Raw genomic sequence first — 20,205 nt, 5'->3', positions numbered from 1 at the left:
TAAATTTAGGCGCAATATTGTATATACAAGCAGCTATTGGGAAAAATTCACTCAATATAGTGTTAATCCCTAAATTATATAGCGCTCTGGTGTGTGCTGGCATACTCTCTCTCTGTCTCCCCAAAGGGCTGTGTGGGGTCCTGTCCTCAGTCAGAGCATTCCCTGTGTGTGTGCGGTGTGTCGGTACGGCTGTGTCGACACGTTTGATGAGGAGGCTTATGTGGTGGCAGAGCAGATGCCGATAAATGTGCTGTCGCCCCCTGTGGGGCCGACACCAGAGTGGATGGATAGGTGGAAGGTATAAACCGACAGTGTCAACTCCTTACATAAAAGGCTGGATGACGTAACAGCTGTGGGACAGCCGGCTTCTCAGCCGCGCCTGCCCAGGCGTCTCAAAGGCCATCAGGGGCTCAAAAACGCCCGCTCCCTCAGATGGCAGACACAGATGTCGACACGGAGTCTGACTCCAGTGTCGACGAGGTTGAGACATATACACAATCCACTAGGAACATCCGTTATATGATCCCGGCAATAAAAAATGTGTTACACATTTCTGACATTAACCCAAGTACCACTAAAAAAGGGTTTTATGTGTGGGGAGAAAAAGCAGGCAGTGTTTTGTTCCCCCATCAAATGAGTGAATGAAGTGTGAAAAAGCGTGGGTTCCCCCGATAAGAAACTGGTAATTTCTAAAAAGTTACTGATGGCGTACCCTTTCCCGCCAGAGGATAAGTTACGCTGGGAGATATCCCCTAGGGTGGATAAGGCGCTCACACGTTTGTCAAAAAAGGTGGCACTGCCGTCTTAGGATACGGCCACTTTGAAGGTACCTGCTGATAAAAAGCAGGAGGCTATCCTGAAGTCTGTATTTACACACTCAGGTACTAGACTGAGACCTGCAGATAGTGCTGCTGCAGCGTGGTCTGTGACCCTGTCAAACAGGGATACTATTTTGCGAACATAAGAGCATATTAAAGACGTCGTCTTATATATGAGGGATGCACAGAGGGATATTTTGCCGGCTGGCATCCAGAATTAATGCAATGTCCATTCTGTCAGGAGGGTATTAGAGACCCGACACTGGACAGGTGATGCTGACTTTAAAAGGCACATAGAGCCTTATAAGGGTGAGGAATTGTTTGGGGATGGTCTCTGGGACCTCGTATCCACAGCAACAGCTGGGAAGAAAATTTTTTACCTCAGGTTTCCTCACAGCCTAAGAAAGCACTGTATTATCAGGTACAGTCCTTTCGGCTTCAGAAAAGCAAGCGGGTCAAAGGCGCTTCCTTTCTGCACAGAGACGAGGGAAGAGGGAAAAAGCTGCACCAGTCAGCCAGTTCTCAGAATCAAAATTCTTCCCCCGCTTCCTCTGAGTCCACCGCATGACGCGGGGGCTCCACAGGCGTAGCCAGTTACGGTGGGGGGCCGCCTCAAAAATTTCAGCGATCAGTGGGCTCGCTCACAGGTGGATCCCTGGATCCTTCAAGTAGTATCTCAGGGGTACAAGCTGGAATTCGAGGTGTCTCCCCCCCGCCTTTTCCTCAAATCTGCCTTGCCGACAACTCCCTCAGGCAGGCCTCCCTGCCTGAGGGAGTTGTCGGCAAGGCAGATTTGAGGCTAGAGGCAATTCACAAGCTGTATTCCCAGCAGGTGATAGTCAAGGTGCCCCTACTTCAACAAGGACGGGGTTACTATTCCACACTGTTTGTGGTACCGAAACCGGACGGTTCGGTGAGACCCATGTTAAATTTGAAATCCTTGAACACATACATAAAAAAATTCAAGTTCAAGATGGAATCGCTCAGGGCGGTTATTGCAAGCCTGGAGGAGGGGGATTACATGGTATCCCTGGACATCAAGGATGATTACCTACATGTCCCCATTTACCATCCTCACCAGGAGTACCTCAGATTTGTGGTACAGGATTGCCATTACCAATTCCAAACACTGCCGTTTGGACTGTCCACGGCACCGAGGGTCTTTACCAAGGTAATGGCAGAAATGATGATACTCCTTCGAAAAAAGGGAGTTTTAATTATCCCGTACTTGGACGATCTCCTTATAAAGGCGAGGGCCAAGGAGCAGTTGTTGGTCGGAGTAGCACTATCTCGGGAAGTGCTACAACAGCACGGATGGATTCTATACATTCCAAAGTCACAGCTGGTTCCTACCACACGCCTACTGTTCCGGGGGATGGTTCTGGACACAGAACAGAAAAAAGTATTTCTCCCGCAGGAGAAAGCCAAGGAGCTGTCATCTCTAGTCAGAGACCTCCTGAAACCAAAACAGGTATCGGTGCATCACTGCACACGAGTCCTGGGAAAAATGATAGCTTCTTACGAAGCAGAATTCCATTCGGCAGGTTCCATGCAAGAACCTTTCAATGGGACCTCTTGGATAAGTGGTCGGGATCGCATCTTCAGATGCATCGGCTGATAACCCTGTCTCCAAGGACCAGGGTATATCTACTGTGGTGGCTGCAGAGTGCTCATCTTCAAGAGGGCCGCAGATTCGGCATACAGGACTGGGTCCTGGTATCCACGGATGCCAGCCTTCGAGGCTGGGGGGCAGTCACACAGGGAAAAAATTTCCAAGGACTTTGGTCAAGTCAGGAGTCGTCCCTACACATAAATATTCTGGAACTGAGGGCCATTTACAATGCCCTAAGTCTGGCAAGGCCTCTGCTTCAAAACCAGCCGGTACTGATCCAATCAGACAACATCACGGCAGTCGCCCATGTAAACCGACAGGGCGGCACAAGAAGCAGGATGGTGATGGCAGAAGCCACAAGGATTCTCCGATGGGCGGAAAATCACGTCTTAGCACTGTCAGCAGTGTTCATTCCGGGAGTGGTCAACTGGGAAGCAGACTTCCTCAGCAGACACGACCTACACCCGGGAGAGTGGGGACTTCATCCAGAAGTCTTCCAACTGTTGGTAAACTGTTGGGAAAGACCACAGGTGACATGATGGCGTCCCGCCTAAACAAAAAACTAGATATTGCGCCAGGTCAAGGGACCCTCAGGCGATAGCTGTGGACGCTCTAGTGACACCGTGGGTGTACCAGTCGGTTTATGTATTCCCTCCTCTGCCTCTCATACCAAAGGTACTGAGAATAATAAGAAGACGAGGAGTAAGAACGATACTCGTGGTTCCGGATGGGCCAAGAAGAGCTTGGTACCCAGAACTTGAAGAAATTATATCAGAGGACCCATGGCCTCTACCGCTCAGACAGGATCTGCTACAGCAGGGGCCCTGTCTGTTCCAAGACTTACCGCGGCTGCGTTTGACGGCATGGCGGTTGAATTCCGGATCCTAAAGGAAAAGGGCATTCCGGAGGAAGTCATTCCTACGCTGATTAAAGCCAGGAAATAAGTAACCGCAAACCATTATCACCGTATTTGGCGAAAATATGTTGCGTGGTGTGAGGCCAGGAAGGCCCCAACAGAGGAATTTCAGCTGGGTCGTTTTCTGCACTTCCTACAGTCAGGAGTGACTATGGGCCTAAACTTGGGTTCCATTAAGGTCCAGATTTCGTCTCTGTCGATTTTCTTCCAGAAAGAACTGGCTTCACTGCCTGGAATTCAGACATTTGTAAAGGGAGTGCTACATATTCAGCCCCCTTTTGTGCCTCCTGTGGCACCTTGGGATCTCAACGTGGTGTTGAGTTTCCTAAAATCACATTGGTTTGAGCCACTTAAAACTGTGGATTTGAAATATCTCACGTGGAAAGTGGTCATGTTATTGGCCTTGGCTTCGGCTAGGCGTGTGTCAGAATTGGCGGCTTTGTCATGTAAAAGCCCTTATCTGATTTTCCATATGGATAGGGCAGAATTGAGGACTCGTCCCCAGTTTCTCCCTAAGGTGGTATCAGCTTTTCACTTAAACCAACCTTTTGTAGTGCCTGCGGCTACTAGGGACTTGGAAGATTCCAAGTTACTGGACGTAGTCAGGGCCTTAAAAATTTATATTTCCAGGACGGCTGGAGTCAGGAAAATTGACTTGCTTTTTATCCTGTAGGCACCCAACAAAATAGGTGCTCCTGCTTCTAAGCAGACTATTGCTCGCTGAATTTGTAGCACAATTCAGCTGGAGCATTCTGCGGCTGGATTGCCGCATCCTAAATCAGTAAAAGCCCATTCCACGAGGAAAGTGGGCTCATCTTGGGCGGCTGCCCGAGGGGTCTCGGCTTTACAACTTTGCCGAGCTGCAACTTGGTCAGGGGCAAACACGTTTGCAAAATTCTACAAATTTGATACCCTGGCTGAGGAGGACCTTGAGTTCTCTCATTCGGTGCTGCAGAGTCATCCGCACTCTCCCGCCCGTTTGGGAGCTTTGGTATAATCCCCATGGTCCTTACGGAGTTCCCAGCATCCACTAGGACGTCAGAGAAAATAAGATTTTACTCACCGGTAAATCTATTTCTCGTAGTCCGTAGTGGATGCTGGGCGCCCATCCCAAGTGCGGATTGTCTGCAATACTTGTATGTAGTTATTGCCTAACTAAGGGTTATTGTTGAGTCATCTGTTGAGAGGCTCAGTTATATTTCATACTGTTAACTGGGTATAGTATCACAAGTTATACGGTGTGATTGGTGTGGCTGGTATGAGTCTTACCCGGGATTCAAAATCCTTCCTTATTGTGTCAGCTCTTCCGGGTACAGTATCCTAACTGAGGCTTGGAGGAGGGTCATAGTGGGAGGAGCCAGTGCACACCAGGTAGTCTAAAAGCTTTCTTTTAGTTGTGCCCAGTCTCCTGCGGAGCCGCTATTCCCCATGGTCCTTACGGAGTTCCCAGCATCCACTACGGACTACGAGAAATAGATTTACCGGTGAGTAAAATCTTATTTTAAATGGGGTAAAAGATTAGTTTGCCTATTTATTGTATATTATCACATAGTCTAATCTATACACTATGCAGTCTATAAAAAGAATAATAATTTCCTTTTATAATAAGAAAATAAAACCATATGATTTTTCTTCTTTGAAATGACTAATCTTAAGTTTTTTCAAAACAAATACACACACAAACACACACACAAACACACAAAACATTAACAACAACAAAAGGAAATCAAACAAAATAACATAACATGCTGCTTACAAGAACCGTCCCAAATAAAGAGGACCAAATATAGATAACATTCCAGTATCACATAGTTTTTAAGTACATCATGTAAAAGCATAACAGAGATAAGTGGTAAGATTGTATCAATGGACAGGCAATAAGCAAGTATCCATAAAAGGAAAACTAAGAATTCTACAGAGGCAGCCATGAGGGACACACACAACCTACCGGTAGGTAGTAGAGGACTTCTCCAATGCATAACCTAAGTTCTACCATAAGGACCAGACTCTGGGCATTTTCTACTGTTCTAAAGAAAGCGCTCATGTGCAATCATGGAGTTACATAGAAACATAGAATTTGACGGCAGATAAAAACTACTTGGCCCATCTAGTCTGCCCCTTTTTTATTTTATCCTTTAGGCAATCTCAACCATTTTTTAACCTTAATTCTTTGTAAGGATATTCATATGCCTGTCCCAAGCATGTTTAAATTGCCCTACAGTCTTAGCCTCTACCACCTCTGATGAGAGGCTATTCCACTTATCCACTACCCTTTCTGTGAAGTAATTTTTCCTTAAATTTCCCCTGAACCTCCCCCCCTCCAGTCTCAATGTATGCCCTTGAGTTCTAATACTACTTTTCCTTTGAAGAATGTTTCCCTCCTGAACTTTAAGACCCTTGATATATTTGAAAGTTTCTATCATGTCCCCCCTTTCCCTTCTCTCCTCCAAACTATACATGTTAAGATCTTTTAGCCTTTCCGGGTAAGTTTTGTGATGTAGGCCATGCACCATTTTAGTTGCCCTTCTTTGTACACTCTCTAAATCCAGCCATGTGTAGTCTGAGCCTGAGGAGCCATATGGCAAAGCATATATTAGCTCTCATCTGCAGATTTTTAATATTGATTAAAGGAATCCTTAAGTGTAAACCAAAAATACAAATTCCAGGGGTCTGTGAAGGGAGAATGATCCAGTCCTATTAATATATTGCACTACCTGGAGATAATAGAGTACGATCAAAGCAGGTGCTAGTGCACATCCAGAACCCCACATTTAGGAGTAGCCCAGTCTACCCAACTTAACCAATCTGACTGGAGTCCGGTAATCCCTTTGTAAAACTACTGAAGTCTTGCAGAGGACGTATTGTGCAGAGGAGAACTCAGATAAACACCCAGGGTGGTATGTATCCAGAATCACATTTTAAATGCACTGATTGCATACATAGCAGCATTTAGTTTATGACCCAGGAGTCCTGTTGCGCATGGACAGCCATCAGCCACTGCACACACGAGCGGTGGGGGACACTGGGAGGGATCTTCTTGTATCCATCTCAGGGGAGTCTGCAGTGTGACGCCCATACGTTGCTTAATGGGTACATGCTCCAGAAAGTTTTGCTTTCCAGAGCTCTGTACAAATGCGACATACGGCCAAGTCTCAGAAAATGGCAGTTCTCTGTTATTTTGACAGCATTTTAGTGTTAGTACATCCCGCCCCAGTCCTCATCGTCCAGAGACCCAAATGCATCTTACAATTATATTATTTCTATACATTTAAAGACACTTTTCATCTTTAATTTCCTTAAACATTTTATTCATCTACTGTTCTGTTGTATTCATATTTCTCTAACGTCCTAGTGGATGCTGGGAACTCCGAAAGGACCATGGGGAATAGCGGCTCCGCAGGAGTCTGGGCACAACTAAAAGAAAGCTTTTAGACTACCTGGTGTGCACTGGCTCCTCCCACTATGACCCTCCTCCAAGCCTCAGTTAGGTTTTTGTGCCCGGCCGAGCTGGATGCACACTAGGGGCTCTCCTGAGCTCTTAGAAGAAAGTATATTTTAGGTTTTTTATTTTACAGTGAGACCTGCTGGCAACAGGCTCACTGCAACGAGGGACTAAGGGGAGAAGAAGCGAACCTACCTGCTTGCAGCTAGCTTGGGCTTCTTAGGCTACTGGACACCATTAGCTCCAGAGGGACCGACCGCATGGAACTGGCCTTGGTGTTCGGTCCCGGAGCCGCGCCGCCGTCCCCCTTACAGAGCCAGAAGCAAGAAGAAGTCCGGAAAATCGGCGGCATGAAGACTTCTGTCTTCTCCAAGGTAGCGCACAGCACTGCAGCTGTGCGCCATTGCTTCTCATACACACTTCACACTCCGGTCACTGAGGGTGCAGGGCGTCGGGGGGGGGGGGGGGGGGGGGCGCCCTGAGCAGCAATAAAAACACCTTGGCTGGCAAAACAATCACAATATATGGCACCAGAGGCTATATATGTGATAATTACCCCTGCCAGAATCCTTAAAAAAGCGGGAGAATAGTCTGCGAAAAAGGGGCGGAGCTATCCCCCTCAGCACACTGGCGCCATTTTTCCCTCACAGTTCCGCTGGAAGGAAGCTCCCAGGCTCTCCCCTGCAGTCTACACTACAGAAAAAGGGTAAAAAAGAGAGGGGGGGCACTAAATTTAGGCGCAGTAAATATTATAGCAGCTATAGGGGACATAATTCAGTTAGTCCCTGCAGTATATAGCGCTCTGGTGTGTGCTGGCATACTCTCTCTCTGTCTCCCCAAAGGGCTTCTGTGGGGTCCTGTCCTCTGTTTAGAGCATTCCCGGTGTGTGTGCGGTGTGTCGGTACGGCTGTGTCGACATGTTTGAGGAGGAAAATTATGTGGAGGTGGAGCAGATGCCTGTAGAAGTGATGTCACCCCCTGCGGGGCAGACACCTGAGTGGATGGTTATATGGAAGGAATTACGTGCAAGTGTCGACTCCTTACACAAAAAATTTGACGACATGCCAAATGCGGGACAGCCGGCTTCTCAGCTTGTGCCTGCCCAGGTGTCTCAAAGGCCATCAGGGGCTCTAAAACGCCCGCTACCTCAGATGGCAGACCCAGATGTCGACACGGATACTGATACCAGTGTCGACGACGACGAGTCTAATCTAATGTCCACTAAGGCCATTCGCTGCATGATTGAGGCAATGAAAGAGGTGTTACACATTTCAGATTTAAACCCAGCTACCACAAAAAAGGGTATTATGTTTGGGGAGAAAAAACTACCCGTAGTTTTTCCCCCATCTGAAGAATTAAATGAAGTGTGTGAAGAAGCGTGGGCTTTCCCTGATAAAAGATTGATAATCTCAAAAAAATTACTAATGGCGTTCCCTTTCCCGCCAGAGGATAATGCACGTTGGGAAACACCTCCTAGGGTGGATAAAGCGCTCACACGTTTGTCTAAAAAGGTGGCACTTCCGTCTCCGGATACGGCAGCCCTGAAGGAGCCTGCGGATAGAAAACAGGAGGCGATCCTGAAGTCTATATATACACACACAGGCATTATACTTAGGCCAGCTATTGCGTCAGCATGGATGTGCAGTGCTGCCGCTGCGTGGTCAGATTCCCTGTCAGAAAATATTGACACCTTAGACAGGGACACTATTCTGCTAACCATAGAGCATATAAAAGACTCAGTCTTATACATGAGAGATGCACAGAGGGAGATCTGCCGGCTGGCATCTAAAATAAGTGCATTGTCCATTTCTGCTAGGAGAGGCTTATGGACCCGGCAGTGGACAGGGGATGCAGATTCCAAAAGGCACATGGAAGTTTTGCCTTATAAGGGTGAGGAGTTATTCGGGGATGGTCTCTCGGACCTCGTTTCCACAGCGACAGCTGGGAAGTCAGCATTTTTACCCCATGTTCCCTCACAGCCTAAAAAAGCGCAGTTTTATCAGGTACAGTCCTTTCGGACCCAGAAAAACAGGCGAGGAAAAGGCGGGTCCTTTCTGTCCAGAGGCAGAGGTAGGGGAAAAAGGCTGCAACAAACAGCTAGTTCCCAGGAGCAAAAGTCCTCCCCCGCTTCTTCCAAGTCCGCCGCATGACGGTGGGGCTCCACAGGCGGAGCCAGGTACGGTGGGGTGCCGCCTCCAAAATTTCAGCGATCAGTGGGCTCGCTCACAGGTGGATCCCTGGATCTTTCAAGTAGTATCTCAGGGGTACAAGCTGGAATTCGAGGCGTCTCTCCCCCGCCGTTTCCTCAAATCAGCCTTGCCAGCAACTCCCTCGGACAGGGAGGCTGTGCTAGAGGCAATTCACAAGCTGTATTCCCAGCGCGTGATAGTCAAGGTGCCCCTACTTCAACAAGGACGGGGTTACTATTCCACACTGTTTGTGGTACCGAAACCGGACGGTTCGGTGAGACCCATTTTAAATTTGAAATCCTTGAACACATACATAAAAAAATTCAAGTTCAAGATGGAATCGCTCAGGGCGGTTATTGCAAGTCTAGACGAGGGGGATTACATGGTATCCCTGGACATCAAGGATGCTTACCTGCATGTCCCCATTTACCATCCTCACCAGGAGTACCTCAGATTTGCGGTACAGAATTGCCATTACCAATTCCAGACGCTGCCGTTTGGTCTGTCCACGGCACCGAGGGTGTTTACCAAGGTAATGGTGGAAATGATGATACTCCTTCGAAAAAAGGGAGTTTTAATTATCCCATACTTGGACGATCTCCTAATAAAGGCGAGATCCAAGGAGCAGTTGTTGGTAGGAGTAGCACTATCTCAGGAGGTGCTACACCAGCACGGTTGGATTCTAAATATTCCAAAGTCACAGCTGGTTCCGACAACACGTCTACTGTTCCTGGGAATGATTCTGGACACAGTCCAGAAAAAAGTGTTTCTCCCAGAGGAAAAAGCCATGGAGCTGTCGTCTCTAGTCCGAAACCTCCTGAAACCAAAACAGGTGTCGGTGCATCACTGCACGCGAGTCCTGGGAAAGATGGTGGCTTCTTACGAAGCAATTCCTTTCGGCAGGTTCCATGCCAGAATCTTTCAGTGGGACCTGTTGGACCAATGGTCCGGATCGCATCTTCAGATGCATCGGCTAATAACCCTGTCTCCAAGAACCAGGGTGTCTCTGCTGTGGTGGCTGCAGAGTGCTCATCTTCTAGAGGGCTGCAGATTCGGCATACAGGACTGGGTCCTGGTGACCACGGATGCCAGCTTTCGAGGCTGGGGGGCAGTCACACAGGGAAGAAACTTCCAAGGACTATGGTCGAGTCAGGAGACTTCCCTACACATAAATATTCTAGAACTGAGGGCCATTTACAATGCCCTAAGTCAGGCAAAACCCCTGCTTCTACACCAGCCAGTACTGATCCAGTCAGACAACATCACTGCGGTCGCCCATGTAAACCGACAGGGCGGCACAAGAAGCAGGACGGCATGGCAGAAGCCACAAGGATTCTCCGATGGGCGGAAAATCATGTGCTAGCACTGTCAGCAGTGTTCATTCCGGGAGTGGACAACTGGGAAGCAGACTTCCTCAGCAGGCACGACCTCCACCCGGGAGAGTGGGGACTTCATCCAGAAGTCTTTCAAATGATTGTAAACCAGTGGGAAAAACCACAGGTGGACATGATGGCGTCCCGCCTAAACAAAAAACTAGAGAGATATTGCGCCAGGTCAAGGGACCCTCAGACGATAGCGGTGGACGCTCTAGTGACACCGTGGGTGTACCAGTCGGTTTATGTGTTCCCTCCTCTGCCTCTCATACCAAAGGTACTGAGAATAATAAGAAAACGAGGAGTAAGGACAATACTCGTGGTTCCGGATTGGCCAAGAAGAGCGTGGTACCCGGAACTTCAAGAGATGATCTCAGAGGACCCATGGCCTCTGCCGCTCAGACAGGACCTGCTGCAGCAGGGGCCCTGTCTGTTCTAAGACTTACCGCGGCTGCGTTTGACGGCATGGCGGTTGAACACCGGATCCTAAAGGAGAAAGGCATTCCGGAGGATGTCATTCCTACGCTGATTAAAGCCAGGAAAGATGTAACTGTAAAGCATTATCACCGCATATGGCGGAAATATGTTGCTTGGTGTGAGGCCAATAAGGCCCCAACAGAGGAATTTCAGCTGGGTCGATTTCTGCACTTCCTACAGGCAGGAGTGACTATGGGCCTAAAATTAGGATCCATTAAGGTGCAGATATCGGCTCTGTCGATTTTCTTCCAAAAAGAACTAGCTTCACTACCTGAAGTTCAGACATTTGTAAAAGGAGTGCTGCATATTCAGCCCCCTTTTGTGCCTCCAGTGGCACCCTGGGATCTCAACGTGGTGTTGAATTTCCTAAAATCACATTGGTTTGAGCCACTAAAGACCGTGGATCTAAAATATCTCACGTGGAAAGTGGTCATGTTATTGGCCTTGGCTTCGGCCAGGCGTGTATCAGAATTGGCGGCTTTGTCATTTAAAAGCCCTTATCTGATTTTCCATATGGATAGGGCAGAATTGAGGACTCGTCCCCAGTTTCTCCCTAAGGTGGTATCGGCTTTTCACTTGAACCAACCTATTGTAGTGCCTGCGGCTACTAGCGACTTGGAGGATTCCAAGTTGCTGGACGTAGTCAGGGCCTTGAAAATTTATGTTTCCAGGACGGCTGGAGTCAGGAAAACTGACTCGCTATTTATCCTGTATGCACCCAACAAACTGGGTGCTCCTGCTTCTAAGCAGACTATTGCTCGCTGGATTTGTAGCACAATTCAGCTGGCGCATTCTGCGGCTGGACTGCCGCATCCTAAATCAGTAAAAGCCCATTCTACAAGGAAGGTGGGCTCATCTTGGGCGGCTGCCCGAGGGGTCTCGGCTTTACAACTTTGCCGAGCTGCTACTTGGTCAGGGGCAAACACGTTTGCAAAATTCTACAAATTTGATACCCTGGCTGAGGAGGACCTTGAGTTCTCTCATTCGGTGCTGCAGAGTCATCCGCACTCTCCCGCCCGTTTGGGAGCTTTGGTATAATCCCCATGGTCCTTTCGGAGTTCCCAGCATCCACTAGGACGTTAGAGAAAATAAGATTTTACTCACCGGTAAATCTATTTCTCGTAGTCCGTAGTGGATGCTGGGCGCCCGTCCCAAGTGCGGATTGTCTGCAATAATTGTACATAGTTATTGTTCACTAACGGGTTATTGTTATGAGCCATCTGTTGAGAGGCTCAGTTATGTTTCATACTGTTAACTGGATATGGTATCACGTGTTATACGGTGTGATTGGTGTGGCTGGTATGAGTCTTACCCGGGATTCAAAATCCTTCCTTATTGTGTCAGCTCTTCCGGGCACAGTATCCTAACTGAGGCTTGGAGGAGGGTCATAGTGGGAGAAGCCAGTGCACACCAGGTAGTCTAAAAGCTTTCTTTTAGTTGTGCCCAGACTCCTGCGGAGCCGCTATTCCCCATGGTCCTTTTGGAGTTCCCAGCATCCACTACGGACTACGAGAAATAGATTTACCGGTGAGTAAAATCTTATTTTCCAATAATACAATTTTAATCGAAATAAGAATAATATAGAGAGATAAAGTGGGTCTGTATATGGCTGTATGCCATACTGCACTTCTACTGCTTCAATTGTAATACTAGGAAATCCCATTCACTCTAGATTTTCCATACCACCACATCTACATTTCCTCTAAAATCACTGGATTGATGTATAGATATAATTTCCTTCATGCATATTTTACTAACCAATAAAAATCTGATCATTCAGCATTTAATACCTTTTTTAGATATAGGATTTCAGGAGAAAAATCTGTTAAAGCAGTTGTTAAAACAAAAGAGGACACCTTAAATAAACCAACAAAATACACAAACTTCGCCCATTGTGTAAAGCAAAAGGTTAATGTATCTTATTATAGAATGTAGTTGGTTATGTAAAATTGGTGCCACATGGTCCATTGAAGCCATGCAGACAACGAAAGAGCACTACTTCGAAAATTATTTACATCATTATATAAGCCATAATGGGATATTTCTAAGGAGCCGTTTCGGTTTATAAAGTGGCTTTGATGAACTGAGTACTGTCAGATCTGCATTCATTTGTTGCCTAAGCACACCTCTGTAAGATCATTAGTAGGTAGCAGTCATGATAGGGCAGATGTATCAAGCCCGGTGAAGTGATAAAGTGGAAGGTGATAATGCACCAGCCAATCAGCTCCTTAATGTCAAGTTACAGGCTGGGTTTGAAAAATGACAGGAGCCAGGCTTGGACTGGCCCACAGGGGTACAGGGGAAACCACCGGTGGGCCCCACTGCCTGGGGGCCCACCTCCTGCACTAAGGATCAGGTTCCAGACTGTGCACTTGAATTATACATTCTACATATGTTACCTTATACTGTACTATGGTGTATTTTCTACAGTACATTGCTGCTGTTATTAATCTGGCACATTATCATGCATGCAGCAGCTGAATTTACTGTATATATTTATGAAGGGGCCCAGACATTGCACTCTGTAATGGCTAGTCAAACCAATGAGATGGCAGGCCACACCCCCTCTGCAAACTGGCCACACCCCTAACATGGGCCCCTACCACTGCATTACCCCGGTGGGCCCTACACGCCCCAGTCCGACACTGACAAGAGCTTACTGGCTTATCACCTTCCACTTTATCACTTCTCCAGGCTTAATACATCTTCCCTCATGTTCTCTGCATAAATAAAGAACAAAATAGCACAACCAAAATTGTATCATGTAGCTAGATTACTGGTATTATATTCCACAATGTTGAATCTGTTTACAACAAAGGCACCAGTGTATCAGTTTCAGGGTGAATCCCTTCTTATATACATGATAGCGACATAATGCATAATGAACTGTTTCTATAGAAACTGTTAATAAATAAAGATGTATGCCAAGCTCTTTGACTGTTCTGTTGTACAGGCTGACTGGTTATGGAATACACCACTGTTTTGCAAAAAGTCTGATGGACCCTGAAGTCAACATGAATATGATGCACAATTTCTATGCCAACTACTTTGCAATGGCAGGCATTACATTGGCATCATGTCTGGCTATGTGCCCTGCTGTGGGGTTTTTGGGGAGAAGAGGCGGATTGCTGCTATTTATGATATTAACTGCCCTGGCATCCCTTCTTCAACTCGGTCTTCTGAACTGTAAGTAACATAGTTTCAAGCACTGATATGTTGGAAAAGTCTGTAGGTTAAAACCTTTCTGTGTGACTTACATACTCAGTCATTCCTGCTTATATCTGGAATGTGCTCCGTTGTTCTGACTAGAACATGTTTGCTGCAAATTCATGGGATTTACCATTGATAAGATTACAATAGCTCTTCTGTTCTTATACCAAGGCGCCCCAACACAACAGTCCACAGCTTTATTCTGGACACTTTATTTTCAGAATCTGACCGTTCACTCTGTGGTCCTGTCTGAATGACCACTCTTAGGTCCTCATTTAGATGTGGTTGTTGTTGCGATTGTTAGTGCAATCTCTTGCCATCCGCAATTGCGAGTATGCTAATATACTGCTGCCTGCTCATTTCCGTCCAACGGCGTACAACTACAGAAACATTGGTTCCATCATCGCAGATCAGGTGGTGTTGCAGCTACTGAGTGCCTCTGAAAACGCACAGACTGAGCTGCTCTCCTGGGACACAGAGGACTCTCCAGTAGCAAGTGAGATCACAACTGCTAATTTATGCATGCCCAGGAAACGCTATCTGAATGGTCATGATGCCTCTGCGTTTACCTGACCACTCCCCAATCCCACCTCCAAATGCTGTCTACCTGTCACTCACTTTGCGACTAATCCCTTGTTTCGACCAAAATCACAGCTCAGTAGCTGCACATGTGCACTGTGGCTGAGACGTATACACAGTAAGAAGACAACAGCTGATTTGTGTACTTCAGACGCTTTGTGACTGCATCTGAATGAGGCCCACGATCTCCCTGTTGTTGGGAGGGAGATCCTATAAACCTACATGGTAGAGAGCTTTAGAGTTCAATTGGGAAATCAATGCAGTAACATATTCTTACACTTGGGAATACAGCACAGTATGTTTGTAGGTCATTTAATGTTTGTGAGAGAAAAAAATAATTTTTTTAAGAAACCTGATTATTTTGCTGTAATGGTGGTCTAAGTTTTCTTAGATTACTATGATCGCTCACACATTTTTCATGGGACACACATGGACCTCGGAATGTAGATGCCACAATGTCATCAATGCTAATTTAAGCATTTTAGATGTGCCGGCAGTTCACCTGGAAACATGATGGTAATTGGTCATGTTTACAGTTGTACTACTGGCAGGAATAAAATGCTGTAAATAGCGTACTTGCCGACATTGTGGCACCTGACTTCCAAGGCTCCCTTAGTGCTTGGTGACATTCTGAATGTCGACAAGCACACTAATTCCCATTTTCATTTCTATTAAGGTAACAACTCATGCTTCCAACATTATATTTTTTATATATATATATATATATATATATTCACTTACTGTACTCTCCTTTGTTGAATAACTTTATGATTAGGCATCAATGGTCAATTCTCCAGCCACAGAATTTCTGCAACTCTGCCCCTTGTGTATTGAGAACCCTGATTGTGTGGCCACCATAGCCATCCACTCAGTGCTTTTGATAGAGGAGAACCCTTAGATGTCTGAAGCTGTGAAATTTAGAATTGACCCGCACTAGGAAAATCGGCTTACTGGAGCTAGAAGATGCGGGTCCTGGACAGCAGATGCTACTGCTGTGCTAGCTGGGAAAATAGATGTGTTGCCTGATCCTCATTTCTTGAGGCTAAAACTGCTTAATCCCCTGTTAACTATAACTCACAGCTATGTACAATTTGATATTTCATCTCATTTAAATTCTTCCTCTGGCTTAAAAATTAATTAAGAGAGTTACTTATGTCAGACATTTAAACTGTATGTAATTAAAATTGTACAAGATGACTAAAGCTGTTAAAGGTGGCTAAGAAATCGGCTCAGATTATGACTTTCTCTTTTTTTTCTCCTTTTCTCAACAATTTTCTTGCTCGCAACCAGTGATTGGAAAGTACACTGAGCGACCTGATACAGGTATGACATTAACATATAAAAGAATCATTTTCTTTTCAGTGAATTGTCAACTACATTTCTGAGCATGTTGTGTTATTTGTAGGTATGAGCGAAACTGTGAAAAATAAATTCTCCATCATCTTCTCAATCATCGGAATGTTCTCCTCTCATGCGGTTGGAAGTTTAAGTGTGTTTTTCTGCGCTGAAATCACCCCCACCGTTATCAGGTATGGCTCCTGTTTCCTTTTTGTTTAGAAATAATAAGGACTTCTATTATTCCACTTCTCACCCCACAGCTTTGATTTGTATTCTGTGATCATCGTACCAATAATTCTCCCAGTATGTACTTATCGGTCACTAGGGGATGTCTCCTGGCAAATGTGTTATGATATGATGCAATAGCCATCCCTGGGTACCACAAAGTATTGCGCATCCTCCTCAAGTTAATTAATATTCTGTATCGGATCTAATAAGGTTTGAGGTAATTATAAGGTTAAAAAAAAAGGGGCAGACTAGATGGACCAAGTGGTTCTTATCTGCCGTCAAATTCTATGTTTCTATGTAGATGTAATGAAGGCAAGAATATGAGGAAATACACTGTAGACTCATCTTAACATCTACCATTTGAAGAAAAAAAAATCAGATATTTCTCTTACGTCCTAGAGGATGCTGGGGACTCCGTAAGGACCATGGGGATAGACGGGCTCCGCAGGAGACATGGGCACTAAAAAAGAACTTTAGGAATGGGTGTGCACTGGCTCCTCCCTCTATGCCCCTCCTCCAGACCTCAGTTTAATACTGTGCCCAGAGGAGACTGGGTGCATTACAGGGAGCTCTCCTGAGTTTCCTGAAAAGAAAGTATTTTGTTAGGTTTTTTATTTTCAGGAAGCCTGCTGGCAACAGACTCCCTGCATCGAGGGACTGAGGGGAGAGAAACAGACCTACTTTAACGTTAGGCTCTGTTTCTTAGGATACTGGGCACCATTAGCTCCAGAGGGAACGGAACGCAGGTCTCACCCTTGCCGTTCGTCCCGGAGCCGCGCCGCCGTCCTCCTCGCAAAGCCGGAAGATAGAAGCCGGGTGAGTATGTGAAGAAAGAAGACTACAGAGGCGGCAGAAGACTTCAGATCTTCATTGAGGTAACGAGCAGCGTTACCGCTGCACGCCATTGCTCCCACACAACACACACACGGCAGGCATTGTAAGGGTGCAGGGCGCAGGGGGGCGCCCTGGGCAGCAATAAGAACCTCCATATCTGGCTTAAAATGATATATACAGGCTGGGCACTGTATATAAGAGATCCCCTGCCAGTTTTTAAAAAATTTCAGCGGGACCGAAGCCCGCCGCTGAGGGGGCGGAGCTTGTTCCTCGACACTCACCGGCGCCATTTTCTCCACAGCACACCGCTGAGAGGAAGCTCCCCGGACTCTCCCCTGCTTACACGGTGAAAGAGGGTTTTAAAGAAGGGGGGGCACACATAATTTGGCGCAGATACGGATAAACAGCGCTATCTGGGTAAATATATTGTGTTTTTTTTCCTGGGTCATTAGCGCTGGGTGTGTGCTGGCATACTCTCTCTCTCTGTCTCTCCAAAGGGCCTTAAGGGGGAACTGTCTTCAGATAAGAGGATTCCCTGAGTGTGTGGTGTGTCGGTACGCGTGTGTCGGCATGTCTGAGGTAGAAGGCTCTCCTAGGGAGGAGGTGGAGCAAATGACCGTGGTGTCTCCGTCGGCAACGCCGACACCTGACTGGTTGGATATGTGGAATGTTTTAAGTGCTAATGTGAATTTATTGCACAAAAGGTTGGACAAAGCTGAGTCCAGGGAATGTACAGGGTGTCAAGCCCTGCCTGCCCCTATGTCACAGGCACCTTCGGGGTCTCAAGAGCGCCCACTATCCCAAATAGTAGACACTGATACCGACACAGATTCTGACTCCAGTGTTGACTACGATGATGCAAAGTTACATCCAAAATTGGCTAAAAGTATTCAATATATGATTATTGCAATAAAAGATGTTTTGCATATCACAGAGGACCCCACTGTCCCGGACACGAGGGTACACATGTATAAGGAAAAGAAACCTGAGGTAACCTTTCCCCCGTCTCATGAGCTGAACAAGTTATTTGAAAAGGCTTGGGAATCTCCAGACAAAAAACTGCAGATTCCCAAAAGGATTCTTATGGCGCATCCTTTCCCGAATAAGGACAGGATACGGTGGGAATCCTCCCCAAGGGTGGACAAAGCATTGACACGCTTATCCAAAAAGGTAGCGCTGCCATCCCAAGATACGGCTACCCTCAGGGATCCTGCTGATCGCAAGCAGGAGGCTACCTTGAAGTCCATTTACACACATTCTGGTACTTACTCAGACCGGCGATAGCGTCGGCTTGGGTTTGTAGCGCTGTGATAGCGTGGACAGATACCTTGTCGGCGGAACTTGATACCCTGGATAAGGATACCATTTTTTCTCTATCGTCCTAAGTGGATGCTGGGGTTCCTGAAAGGACCATGGGGAATAGCGGCTCCGCAGGAGACAGGGCACAAAAAAGTAAAGCTTTACTAGGTCAGGTGGTGTGCACTGGCTCCTCCCCCTATGACCCTCCTCCAGACTCCAGTTAGATTTTGTGCCCGAACGAGAAGGGTGCAATCTAGGTGGCTCTCCTAAAGAGCTGCTTAGAGAAAGTTTAGTTTAGGTTTTTTTTTCTTTACAGTGAGTCCTGCTGGCAACAGGATCACTGCAACGTGGGACTTAGGGGGAAAGTAGTAAACTCACCTGCATGCAGAGTGGATTTGCTGCTTGGCTACTGGACACCATTAGCTCCAGAGGGATCGAACACAGGCCCAGCCGTGGAGTCCGGTCCCGGAGCCGCGCCGCCGACCCCCTTGCAGATGCTGAAGCGTGAAGAGGTCCGGAAACCGGCGGCTGAAGACTCCTCAGTCTTCATAAGGTAGCGCACAGCACTGCAGCTGTGCGCCATTTTCCTCTCAGCACACTTCACTGGGCAGTCACTGAGGGTGCAGAGCGCTGGGGGGGGGCGCTCTGAGAGGCAAATATAAACCTTATACAAGGCTAAAAATACCTCACATATAGCCCATAGGGGCTATATGGAGATATTTAACCCCTGCCTGACTGGAAAAATAGCGGGAGAAGAACCCGCCGAAAAAGGGGCGGGGCCTATCTCCTCAGCACACGGCGCCATTTTCTGTCACAGCTCCGCTGGTCAGAACGGCTCCCAGGTCTCTCCCCTGCACTGCACTACAGAAACAGGGTAAAACAGAGAGGGGGGGCACATTAATGGCTATATATATATATATTAAAGCAGCTATAAGGGAGCACTTAATATAAGGATATCCCTTGTATATATAGCGCTTTGTGGTGTGTGCTGGCAGACTCTCCCTCTGTCTCCCCAAAAGGGCTAGTGGGTCCTGTCTTCATTAGAGCATTCCCTGTGAGTTTGCGGTGTGTGTCGGTACGTGGTGTCGACATGTATGAGGACGATATTGGTGTGGAGGCGGAGCAATTGCCAAATATGCAGATGTCACCCCCCAGGGGGTCGACACCAGAATGGATGCCTTTATTTGTGGAATTACGTGATGGTTTATCTTCCCTTAAACAGTCAGTTGAGGACATGAGGCGGCCGGACAATCAATTAATGCCTGTCCAGGCGCCTCAAACACCGTCAGGGGCTGTAAAACGCCCTTTGCCTCAGTCGGTCGACACAGACCCAGACACGGGCACTGATTCCAGTGACGACGGTAGAAATTCAAACGTATTTTCCAGTAGGGCCACACGTTATATGATTTTGGCAATGAAGGAGACGTTACATTTAGCTGATACTACAGATACCGTAAAACAGGGTATTATGTATGGTGTGAAAAAACTACAAACAGTTTTTCCTGAATCAGAAGAATTAAATGACGTGTGTGATGAAGCGTGGGTTGCTCCTGATAAAAAGTTGATAATTTCAAAAAAGTTATTGGCATTATACCCTTTCCCGCCAGAGGTTAGGGCGCGCTGGGAAACACCCCCTAAGGTGGACAAGGCGCTCACACGCTTATCCAAACAAGTGGCGTTACCCTCTCCTGAGACGGCCGCACTTAAGGATCCATCAGATAGAAAGATGGAAGTTATTCAAAAGAATATATACACACATGCAGGTGTTATACTACGACCAGCTATAGCAACTGCCTGGATGTGCAGTGCTGGAGTAGTTTGGTCAGAATCCCTGATTGAAAATATTGATACCCTAGATAGGGACAATGTTTTACTGTCGTTAGAACAAAT

At 46.8% G+C, this 20,205-nt stretch overlaps 1 protein-coding gene across 1 annotated transcript in view; it reads left to right on the top strand.

The window, feature by feature from the left end:
- SLC22A23 (solute carrier family 22 member 23) overlaps positions 1–20,205 on the top strand; it is a 243,833-nt gene that overhangs the window by 195,131 nt on the left and 28,497 nt on the right. The window contains exons 7-9 of the mRNA XM_063923069.1: positions 13,781–14,013; positions 15,907–15,939; positions 16,022–16,145. Of these exons, the coding sequence (XP_063779139.1) occupies positions 13,781–14,013; positions 15,907–15,939; positions 16,022–16,145 (390 nt within the window). The remainder of the gene's footprint in view (positions 1–13,780; positions 14,014–15,906; positions 15,940–16,021; positions 16,146–20,205) is intronic.

Source organism: Pseudophryne corroboree, chromosome 5 (genome assembly GCF_028390025.1).
Source record: "Pseudophryne corroboree isolate aPseCor3 chromosome 5, aPseCor3.hap2, whole genome shotgun sequence".
NCBI lineage: Eukaryota > Metazoa > Chordata > Amphibia > Anura > Myobatrachidae > Pseudophryne > Pseudophryne corroboree.
This window is presented reverse-complemented; position numbering and strand designations above follow the sequence as displayed.